This window comes from Eretmochelys imbricata, chromosome 22 (assembly GCF_965152235.1).
Source record: "Eretmochelys imbricata isolate rEreImb1 chromosome 22, rEreImb1.hap1, whole genome shotgun sequence".
Taxonomy (NCBI): domain Eukaryota; kingdom Metazoa; phylum Chordata; order Testudines; family Cheloniidae; genus Eretmochelys; species Eretmochelys imbricata.
In genome coordinates this window covers 17,872,944-17,885,280 of record NC_135593.1, presented here as the reverse complement: position 1 = coordinate 17,885,280, position 12,337 = coordinate 17,872,944, and the positions used below count along the sequence as shown (strand labels likewise).

Here is a 12,337-nt window from a genome sequence, read left to right as displayed (position 1 = left end):
TTGCAAACACCTGCCCATACTAAGCAGGTGAGAACGTGTCCTGTTTGCATGAACACATGCCCATTTGGTATGTTTTTGCAGATGTAAAACAGACCATGTGTTTTGAGAACTTGGTCTCTAGGTTATTAAAATTGTGTAGATTTTTTAAAAGCTGTTTTATCAGTTATGTGCATGTGTCGAGAGATGAACGCCACCAACTTTAGTCGTCAACATCACTTAGAATTACAAAAGTGTCTCACACCCTTCCTTAGCTATAAACCAGAAAACACTAACCCCTTAAGCAAAAGTCTGAGGGTATGTCTACCTGCAAAAAAAACACCTGCATCTGACCAGGGTCAGCTGATTTGGGCTCCAGGGGCTCAGGCTGTGGGGCTGTAAAATTGCAATGTAAATATTCAGGCTCAGCTTGGAGCCTGGGTTCTGGGATACTGCAAGAGGGAAGGGTCCCAGAGTTCAGGCTCCAGTCCAAAGGTCTACATTGCAATTTTATAGCCCTACAACCCCAACCCTGCAAGCCCAAGTCAGCAGGCACAGGCCTGCTGTGGGTGTTTTATTGCAATCTAGACATATCCTGAGTAGCCAGATGGGCTGTCTGTCATGCCCAGGTCAGTCAGCAAACTCAGGCTCTCCGACATATGGTAAAGGTAAGTTCCAGAGTTGAGAGCCACCTGCTGAAAATGCCCAGCCTCCAAACTTCCAGTTCTAAGGCCTATGAGTGAGTGTCCAGTTGATCTCCTGTCCTTTACATGTATGTCGAGAGCCCGGCATTTTGGTGGCTAGCCACCATTCAAGCACGTTGGGCTTCAAAAATGAATAGCACCACCTTGAATTGCACCCAGAGTTGAACAGGAAGCCCCTCCAGGCTGCAAATTATTGATGAGCTCTGGCATCATTAAATGCTAGTTCAGCAACAGGGTTTGCTCAGTATGCCATTCATTTCTGGTATTCATACCCTGCCAAACAGTTCCCCAGGGGCTCTCCCAACTGTACAATTATATAATACATCTATTTCCCTGCATCTCGGTAGGTAGTTTCCAGTGGCCTGTATGACTTTTGCTGCTTGAGGTACATCTGTCCCTATGAGTCTCAAACATTTGCTCTGTAACATAACAAGACCCTATTGGTGTGAAATAATTTGTTTTATGCTCACAGGAACTCATGTGAAATTATTCCCTCATCAACCCCTCCTTGGTACCATAATATCAGGGATATCATAGCTATAGTCTTGTCAATCACTGAGCTGTCACAAGTGCCAAGATTTTTTTTTTGCTTATGATTGTAATAATCCAGTTACATTAATTCAGTAAATTGTATTTTCCCTCCCCACAGATGCATTATGGTCGTCTTTTTTTTTTCTCAACAGTGTTGATACACATCTTGTAAAACACTGAACAATCAAGGAACAACCATGTAGCCTCTGCATCTGGTTTGATTAGCTAATCAAAACCTGATTAGCATCTTTGTTCAAGGGGGATGCTGATTAATCAATTACTATTGATTGTAAGTGTGGCTTCATTCTCTAGCAGAGAGATGTCTGAAGAAACAGCCAATAAAAATTGAGCAGCTGTCATAGTGATTAAATTTATTAAAACAAGATACATTATTTTTTATGAAGCTGTCTTGAAATGGGTCACCGCAGAGGAGCTTTATTGATTGAAGGATGAACTCCTTGAATTTCTATAGTTTAAGTTAGAGACCAAATTCAATTATAATACAAGACAAACAGGTTAACACCAGTCTTAAACAGTCCATCAATAAATTAGGGTAGGTGTAGCACACTTAATGCTAAACTGTTGTCATGAATAATAAGATCATCCATTCCTACTGCATCCGGGTAGTAATTCCAATCCTTCCCTATTATGGATGAACATGACACATTTCTCCAAAATAATGACAGGCACAAAAAAACCCAAACCCTATTGCTGCTTCAACTAATACCGTTTTCATAGGCGGCTTGATAAAACTCACCACAAAGCATGTTTACCAACCAAAATACTTCTTTCAATAGAGAATGTAGTTTGAAAATGTTCGTGGTCACTGTTTTCTTGTTTAGCCTCCTAGTTATTAGCAGAGATGGACTGGCTTTTTTTATTACGTTATGCCTTTTAGACAGTGGATGACGTCTTCAAAAGTGCCTAAGTAATTTAGCGGCCAAAGTCCCATTTTCAAATGTGATTTAGGTTCGGAGCCTAAATCTCATTGAAAGTCAATGGGCCATAGGCTCCTAAGTCACTTTTGAAAATGGGACTTTGTCTCCTAAGTCACTTATGCACCTTTGAAAATGGTATTTCATTAACTTTACTTTTCAAAAGTAAGATATTTATTGGGCTTACGGGTTTTTTTTAAAAAACATCTCTTGTCTTCCCTTCCCCAGCACAATCCATGTATTGCAAAACCATGAGTAGTATGGTAGCTACGAACAGACTTAAAAAATTGTCCCACATCACAGCTTAAAAATTAATTTCCCCTTAGAAATGGAAGCGCTGTTAAGGAATTTTTGTGGGAGTACAGCGGTAAATCTCAATTGCCGAAATTAACGGCCACGCTGCACATGCACGAAGAGATCTATCAATCTTCGGCTTTTACAGTACAAATGTGCACAGAAGAAACTTCAGAGCTGTCAGTTACCCCCTATTTCTCCCCCCAGAAAATGTTTTAAGACCTTGGTCTACATAGCAGAATATAAACCAGGAGAAATAGACATAGCAGGTACAGTAAATCATTGGAGTAAAACACTCTGTTCCCTGAACCAGAGGTGGGACAAACTATATCTCCTTAAGTGCTTTATTTATACTGTGCCCCAGGTGGTAGAAACAGAGCCTTAATGAGCCACAATGGTGAAGCGCATGTAAGTGCAGTAAGAACCACTATGAAGGTGCATTGTTAAAAACGTTCCTTGAGGCTAGTCTGGTCTGGTGATGTGGTGCTGGACATCAAGTTCAGAACCTAAAGTTTCTATGCACTCTGGGAGTTGGGAGTGTTGTGAATAAACCTTCCACATCCCTTAGTCACCCTGGGAGCTACTGTGAAGAACCTTAACTCATTGTGGGGGTAGATGTTTTGTGGAAGGGGGAGGGGTTGATATAAACCCAGCTTCTCAGTTTTAAGTACCAGGTCTAAACTCCATCTAGGACTTGAACTTGGTCATCTAGGGATTTCAGTTCTTGTGCAGATTTTTAAAATAAAACCTTCAGTTTGTCACTGTTTTTCAGTAGTTTTACAAGTTAGTTGCTTTTTTTGTTTTTTGGTTTTTTTTAACTTCTAAATCAGATATGACTGGGATTTTAAATTCGGGAAAGTGATGAGTCCATTGTCATATCTTATCCAGCCTTTCTCAAGCTCGAAGGCTTGACTTCTCACCACTTGCAAAGAGAGTAAAAAGGAACTCAAAGGAGCTGGACAAATATAAAATATTGCATCTAAAAATGGCCCAGTAAATACAGAATCAAACAGAACCATTCACCAGCTAACTGGAAAAGATTTGCCACAATTTAGCCTAGAGCTCCAATCTTGCTCTAGCTGTTTTAGCCCACACTATCCGAATACTGCCACAAAAATCCACTCCCTTCTTTTCAGTCTCCAGTATTCTGGTTGTTTTCAAACAATTACTTCTCTGGAAGTCCAAAATACTATGTCAGCTTTGGAAACCTGGGGTTAATAAGTTGTTTGTTGTTAATTTATATATTTAAAGACTAACAGGATATTCAGGTTTTAAAAGCAGCTGTTAACTGCATTTGGTACTGTGAAAATGATGCTAGACAGAAATTTGTCTGGAATCAAGAGATGCATATGCAGTTTTGCTGATCATTTTCAGAGTCCAACATGGTGCTTTCGATTGTTTGTTTTTTCTCCTAATTTATCCTCCCTCTCACAAAAGGTAAACATGAGGCGGCTATGGATTTTTCCTTAAGCCAGAAAAATAGGTAGGCAAAGTGAACTGAAATTCTACAGATTGCACACTGCCATGGGTTCACTATTCACTATATTATTTAATCTATCCTCCCCAGAAATCTGGAAGTACATCGAATTGAGCTATGGTGTCGAATAGATGCTAATCAAAAGTACATTTCCTTGTTTCCTTAGGTTTACTGTTTATCAGATATGCTCATTTCAAGGAAAACTTCTTTGGTTTAATATACTGTCAAAGCACAGCTATTTCTTAATTTGTGGATAATGTAACAGTTGGCACATCCAGTTTAAAAAAGACAATTAGAATAACTTCGTAACAGCTCCCAACGTCTCCGATTCCCTGTACTTTTAAATGGGGGCAGAATGTTCATATCAGGCTGACCCCATCCACCCCCCGGGTTGAGATGTTTGCTGTTGTATCAGCCCCCAATTCAGAGTCAGCAGCTCCATTTTTCCCCTCCATGGGGGCACTACAACAGTGTTTAAAAATTCACTGTTTCAGCCTATATTAAGTTGTTGCTATAGCCCTCTACGGTGGTGGTGAAACAAATCGCTGCCGTTTTCCTTTAAGACGTTTTGACATATTAGAAAGCACTGTACTTAAAAGTTGGTTGATTTCTTTTTCTTTTGCTACTGTGCAAAGTAGCTGCTGAACAGAGCAAAGTAGCTGCTGCTCAGAGAGAAACATGCAGCGTTTTATGTTCACCTGGTTCTTACCTTCCTGCATTGCTTCCTCTCAACCAAACACGCCCTTAAAAATGCTATTCACTGTAGAGACCAGCGTGCTCCAATGTATATTAACATCTTAATGGGAAAGCTGAGCATGTATACATTTCCTACTCTCTGACAAGAGGGAATTAAATGTCAGAAGGATTTGTTGCATCTGTAATTGAATTGGTGCTGAGCAAAGCAAATCTTAAGGAAGAATAGCTTATTAGGATTAGCAAACAATGTGGCATTTTGTCAGTTCCTGTCATCTAGCCTGTTCCCCCTTCGTAATAAAGTTGTTTGATTTTTTTTTTTTATCGTGGATAGGAAGCTACAGTGGGTGTTGTAAATTGGGGGCAGCATTTTTCAGCAGATGCCTTTTTTTAAGGTCAAATCTTTGTTCCTGCCACCAACTTGGGAAAGCGGCTGCTTCTGCCCCTCCACCCTCCCCCTCAAAAATATCCCTTTCTTTCTAACAACGAACTGGTATTAATCATTGACTATAGGATAATGCCTTGCCTTCCCCCCTGCTCGGAAGGGGCTTGAGTCATTTTTTGTAACTATACCTGGTCTTCAGGGCTAGTAACTGAGCTGAAAACTCAGCATGCACGGACCCTGCAATCCAGGAAGGAGCTCTACCAACTGGGAAAACGTTTGCGTGTGTGGATATAATGTATAACGTAGGTCTGCTACTGTAGTAGCCTTGTGTGTTTGAGCTACAGGATGGGGTCCTTACTCCCTATATTTAAAACACCAAGTAAAAAAGAAGGTAAGTTCCCATCTCAGGTGCAAATTTTTGTTTGTTTATTTTTCACTTGGGTAATTTAATAGGAAAAATTAAATAGCCTGATCTGATGTCCTGTGGCACTTTGAAATAAAAGGAAAATAATTTGTTTCCAGTCATCCCTAAAAACAGAAAGGTTCATTTCAGGATTGGTTGGGTTAGATACCTCCAACTGATTCCCCAGTGATACCTGCCCCACTGAAAAGCCTCATTAGCGCTTCCTGCATTAGAAGTCAGAAACTCTGTTAGTGTTAGGTGTCCTGTATGTAGGATTGGGTAGGAGAGGTGATGCTTATCTTTCAGTGCTTGGTGGAGAGTGGTGGCTAAGGCATGAATATGGAGATGTGAGGAAAGAGGAAGAACGAAAAGGTGTGAAGAAATTACTGACAACAGGGGAAGAGGAGGAGATGGCACCAGATGCCCTGGTGTATGGTGATGGGAAGCCAAATAAGTCCTTAAACACAGTCAGCCCCTGCCATTAGGTGGTAAGCTCCTCTTCTTGAGAATCCCATTCAAAACACTGATAAGCATTGGAAATAAAAGCAGAAAGGCTGATCCATCTCTCTGGAGGCAAGAAAGACTACATTTTTTCCATGACTCGTTCTTTCAGGAACTTTTTTTCTTCCTATCACTGAGACACTGACCCACTTGTGAGTGGGGCTGAGGGTGATTTCTGAAATGAATCCTTTACTTGATGCCTCTGTTCGGATCAACAGTGGCCTTGCCTGCCAAGCGTAATCTTAAAGGTGCAGGAATTCATGGATGCCCACTGGCAGTTAGACTGCATCAGTTCTTCCATTTTTCATTTAAAAAAACTTAAATAATCCCCTGATTTTTCTTTCCCGATCGAAACAGCAAGTAGCCAAACTGCCCAGAGAGAGACTAGATGAAGCAGAGAGCAGATGCGGTGGTGGTTTTATTTTGCTCTGTGAAAAATGGCTGCAGGCTGCTAAACATGAAATATGTACGCAAAAGGATGGAGCTTGATGGTTTAGAGCCTCTGGTCTCTGGAGGCAGAGTTTAAAACTTTATCTTAGGTCACAAATGCGATGAGTTATCAGGGAGTCAGCTGAGTCCCTATCTGTCAACTTTATGAAACAGCCACACCATTTGACATAACTGGTAGCCTCTGCTGAAGACCCAGGATATGAATAATAGGGCTGCAAGACAGGATTAGCATGTACTGGCAGAGCTTTGTGGGAGACTCAGTACAGACGTAACAGGGAGGTTCTGCAAGTCGGGAGTGAGGGGCATTGGCAGAGTCCCTGCAGAGGTGACTTACCTTTCCTCAGCTGAAGGCTGTTTGTGAAGATGGGAGAAGTGGGAGCAGGTGCATAAATACATCTGGTTGGATAATACTGTTTTAATTGGGTAATATGTACAGCATTTCTAGGGAATAAACATCCAGTGTATTAGCAGTCAGAGTAGGAGGGAAGTTCCTTTTGTTTGATGATCTAATACAAATATGAAGCCATTTTCCTCTAGGGCAAAAGTACACTGTTAACTGCCTCCCAGATTTATCTCTAGATGGTTTGCAAGCTCTAGACATCCTCAGTGTGTTGTATTTAATTTTTAATTAACACGTAAACTTAGACTATTTAGCCATACACCCAATAAAATAAACTTGGAGCGTACACTTGGAAAAATATTGTTTTCCATACAAATAATTAAGAAAAATAGCGCCTGTCCCAGTGGAAAAAATCATATTTAATAAACTCTGCTGACCAAAAATGTTTGTCAAGCTGTGTTTGAAAGTCACTTCTCAGGGAAGCAGGGACACGACTAAAGACTCACTGCTCTTGACTTAATTACAGATTGAACAGAAACCACCATGGAGCTGTCAGGCCAGTGGTTTTGGCGCAGCACTTCAGTTTATATTTTATGGGCAGATCTCCAGCTGGGGTAAACCAATGTAGCTCTACTGTAATTGTTGCTAGGCCAATTTACACCATCTGAAGCTCTGGTCCTATATTTGTCGTCTTCTCCATCTGTGTTGGGTCAAGCAAAATGCATCTTGGCTCCAATTCTTGGGCTGTGCTCTCTCATGATACAGATGTGCTTTGATGTGCATACTTTGCCCTAACTGTTCCCAACATCAGCAAGAAATCCTTACTCTTAATTTGGGGAACGTCCCATCTCTCCAGCAGAGAGGATACAGCACTAGGAAATCATAACTTCTGATGTTACCAATCTGTAGAGTTAACTGATATAACTGCAATAAACAAACTAGGGAAGATAGGTGAGTTAGTGTGGGATGTTATTTAATTGTGTGATCAGAGTGGGACTGGGAAGATACCTGTTGAATTGGTGTGCTTCTGTTGTAAGTAGCTGTGAAGCGTGCCCGTAGATTTTAGAACCAATAAAAAATAATTGGTTACCCTGATAAATACAGTGCAGCCTGTCTTAAGTGACCACTGAGTGGATCAGCCAACTTCGGTTGCCTTGTGGAATTTTGTAAGACCTTAAATGGTTGTGCTGGATCATGAAATGAGATGATTTTAGAACGGTTGCCTAGAACACCGGTCAGGGATCCCCCATGGCTGTAGGTTCTATATAGACAAGTAACAGACAGTCCCTGCCCTAGCATGTTTGCAGTCTAGGTGTCAAAGGTGACATGACGTTTGGGTGGGGCAGCTGTCAGTAATCATGGTCATTACACCTCTGGCCACAACAGCAAAGGCAGATGGATTTTTCTGATAAGGCATGTGTCTGCACCTTGAGTAATAGAGAATGCCCTTCCTAGGAGAAGTTTTTTCAGGGTATATTTTGCAGCCACTGGGAGCCATTTCCTGCCCTTAGTTATCAGGATCTGCACCTTTCTCTGAATTGCTTACCTTTGTACATGTATCTTCTGTATTGTAAATATCTTCTTCCTGTTTGTCTCCACCCAGCTATGAAAAATTGACTTGAGGGGAAAAACTGATTGGATCTGGAATCCTTGGCAGGTCAAGATTAGTTAATTCTCCTCATTGAGAGATCAATATTTATGGTTTTTCAACTGAGTAAAATATTTCATTGGTTGCTTTCCTGTTAGGTTTTGTCCTTTTGGATACACTCTGTCATTATGTTAGAGATAATTTTTGCATTTCGTTTTTCTAATCATGAAGTTGTAAGGAATAACCTATATGGGATATACCTGCCATTTGTAGGCACTGTGTTGTGAACACCGAGTCTTAACCCATATCACGCTTTTAAATTTCTCAAGCACATTCTAATCCTAGTTAAATGATTTATATATATATCATGCCAGAGCTACCCTAGTAGTGAAAGCTTTCGGCTAACAGGAGAACATTTTTTGCCACACTTAGTTTAACGTATTAGATATATTGCTGAAGGTGATTTTATTTAACATGGTTCTGTCTAATTGGCTGCTCTTCATTTTGTCCTTTAATGTGCACCTACTTTGACCTAATTAAACCTAGGCATTCCATAGTCTATGCAAATTCTACCCGTTTTGTTCTGTTACTTTTAAAAGTCAACTTGAAGAAACACTTTAAGATTTTTTTTCTTTTTAATTTAAACTGTTTTAATTAAAATGTATTTTATGGAGCTCTCGGTTACGAGTTATTTACTTACATCCTTCAGTACTTAATCTTAGAACAGAATTGGAAATGTCGATAGAAAGTGTAAATCCTGAGCGCCTGCTGAAAACATTGTATCAGGTTTCAGCTCAAAAGAGCACCATTACCTTTAGCTGTCACGGATCTGTACACTTGATCGATAAACTTCAAATATTATTAGAGGTGGAGGCTTCAGAGATTTGCTCTGTTATTTGGAGAGAGACGGAGATAAATCTTTCTTAAAAATTGACTTGAATTTGCACTCTCAGTCTTCCTGGTGAAATGCATTTCTCTTAGGTGTCCGGGCAACTGCATGTGGGACAGATTTATAGGCCATGTGCTGCTTGTAGTGAAAGATTTAAATGGTAAATCCTTCACATATGACTTCACAAATCATGTAAAGTTAAAAGATTTTTACCGTTTCTGTTGCTGCTGCGCTTAAATTGTAAGGTACGGGTAGTAAATCATTTTAATAGAGGTGTCGTGCTTGACTCAATAAAAAAAAGAGACAATGGTTTAGCTTCCATTCCAAATGTTAATGTATTAATCAACGGGAGAATAATTGTTTTTTACTACATTATAAATCTCGGTTGCCATTAGAATTGCAGCAAGGGTTGATGTAGCTGCATTCTTAAATTAAAATTGTTTACACTGCTATACATTCATTTTACATGGCCATAGCTCATTCTGGGTTCATTTCAGAGTTGTTCCCCCGCCAAATAAGTCATTCCTCTCTAGGGGACTGGCATCCTAAGGGAGAGATGCTTATAAAAGAAAATTAATTGCATGGCGAGGTGTTAAATAAATAAAATAAAGCGGTTGGAGGCAATGTACAATTATTGCTTGCTATCTGTGTTTGAAGAGGGTTTTATGGTTTGCATTGAGAGTTCTGCTATTTGATGCATCATGGAATTTATTGAGCAAAAATGTATTTAATCACATAATCCTAGATTTCTTTTGAAATTAGGACTTGATCACTTATTCGCCATGCAAATAAAATTTTGGGGGATTAACATTCATATAAATAAATGCCTTGTTGAGATTTCCGTACAACTGATGTCACCATACTGGCACTTCCTGGCCTCCAATTGTTAGATCATCCCCTTTATCTGGGGCGGGGGAGGGAGAATTGAAGTTGGGGACTGAGGTGTGGCAGACCCTCACAAAAGATGCCGATGATTCCATGTCTCCCTTTCCTTCCCGATCTTGTTCTACATGCGTTAGTGCTGACTCTGCTGCTGCATTGTGGAAGAATATCTTGAGCTGATCAGCCAGGCCTGTCTGCACCCTTGTGTGAACTGATCCATCTGGATCAGTGGTTCTCAACATGTGGCCCAATCTGCACACAACTGCCCACATAACACACACATAGAGCTGCATATGCGGCCTACAAGGGTAAATAGGTTGAGCACTGGTCTGGATAGTTCAGTGCTTTACCCCTCTCCTGTTAAAAGTAAAAGTGTAGCTTTTCCAACCCTGGGCACAACTGCAGCCAAACCTTCAAATCGCCCTGTAATAAGTCCCAAATTCCTATTCCTCTTCTGCTCTCGACAGATTCTCGAGCAGGTGATGAAGGGTCCATAAGGGCTGTGGACCATGCGGTGATCGGCGGGGTCGTGGCCGTGGTGGTGTTCGCAATGCTTTGCCTGCTCATCATTTTAGGGCGATACTTTGCAAGACACAAAGGTAAGCTGAGGCTTGAAACACAGCATTGGGAGGGCTTGGCGTGGTGGCAGCTGTAACAGTCTGATACAAGGCACTGTGTTTTGTTACACAGCAGGATAGAGAACAGAAAAAACAGCAGAGGGACTTGTATAGTGGAAGAGGATCCAGAAATACAGGATGGGAGGAAGCTAAAAGCAAGATGGGGGAGCCCAATAGACACAGAGAAGAAGGGGGAAAGCGCATCAGGATTGGGAGAGAAGAATAGATGAAAGATATGTCATCTGTAATGGAAGGGCATGACATGCTTAAGAATTTATCAATTTATTTTTGTGCACTCTTGTACTGGGAGGGGCTATATCATTCCAGACTCTTATATGGCATGAAGTAACTTAAAAATCATTCTGTTATTTATTCAGTCCACTCATAATAGCATGAGGGCCTTTTGGTCAACGTGGGAGGCTGATTATGTTCACTTGTTCTATGTGCTCCTGGGACCTCCCGTGTACTTTGCTGAGCACTCTGCCAGTGTCACTGTTGAAGTTCCCACCCCCGGGGGTGGGGTGGGGGGCGCTGGAGGCTCTGATTGCAATGACAAAATGGGTCATTTTAAAAGGGGTGGGGGGAAGCGTGATTATTGGTAGTTCTCAATCTACCTGGTCATGGAGAGAGACTCACCCTGGGTCATTATATAATGTCCTACTATTTAACCAGTGATGTTCGTTTTTTACTTGATGTCCTTTTTATAATGCCCTCGACTGTCATTTTCAAAGCCGCCTTGCAGAATTTAGATGTACAATTCCCATTGAACTTAATGCGCATCTAAATCCACGAGGCAGCATTGAAAAATCTCAAGCTTAATCGCTGAGATCATTGTGCTGTCTCGCTGATTCATGCTATCACAGCTATTTATGCTTGAGTAACGCCTCCGGAACCCCTAGATTCAGACTTCTCTCCTTCCTTCCGGTGGTTGTTCTTTTTCTCCCCTTCTCCTGGCTTCTTCACAGTAAAGCAAATGGCAGTGTTACAGCAATCTATGCAGAGACCATCAATGAGTCACAGAACCTCACTGCTTTATTTTCAGGTACATACTTCACTCATGAAGCCAAAGGAGCAGATGATGCAGCGGACGCAGACACGGCTATAATCAATGCAGAAGGAGGACAGAACAACTCTGAAGAAAAGAAAGAGTACTTCATCTAGATCAGCCTTGGTTTCAATGAGGTGTCCAACCGTGGACAGTTACTGGCCCAATTTAGATGACAGAGACAGTGATATTGGAAGTTGCAACCAGCTTGTGTCTTTTTTGTTTTTGTTTGTTTTTGTTTTAAACGAATGGGTGGAGAGATGTCAGACTGGGAGGGTCCGGGCTTGGCTGTGTAAAAAATGTTATTTGTAAAGTATACTCTGCTGTTCGACACCTCAGTTTGGGTTTTATTTTTTGGCCAAGTCCAGCTTGGATTTAGTTTCGTTAAGTCATTTGCAGAAAATTCTGTGCCTTGTTTTATTTTTATTTTATTTTATTTGGGATGGGAGGAGCGGGTTGTGTGTGTGTGTGTTTTTTTTTTCTTGTTTTTTCCTCTTTCTGTTCTCTTTTGGAATTGCCTGCTGGAACCCCTTGGAATAGATTTGATTGTTTTTAGTGTGTTTCTTTTAACGCCACTATTTTTCTGTTCAAAATTCAATCTCATCGGAGGAGAACCAGCACGCTTTA

The 12,337-nt window shown here is 40.9% G+C and overlaps 1 protein-coding gene across 1 annotated transcript in view; it reads left to right on the top strand.

Moving 5' to 3' along the window:
- Positions 1 to 11,908, top strand: part of CADM1 (cell adhesion molecule 1) — a 288,504-nt gene extending 276,596 nt beyond the window's left edge. The window contains exons 12-13 of the mRNA XM_077839810.1: positions 10,516 to 10,647; positions 11,708 to 11,908. Coding sequence (XP_077695936.1) covers positions 10,516 to 10,647; positions 11,708 to 11,826 — 251 coding nt within the window. The 3' untranslated portion in view covers positions 11,827 to 11,908. The remainder of the gene's footprint in view (positions 1 to 10,515; positions 10,648 to 11,707) is intronic.
- The last annotated feature ends 429 nt before the right edge of the window (positions 11,909 to 12,337 follow it).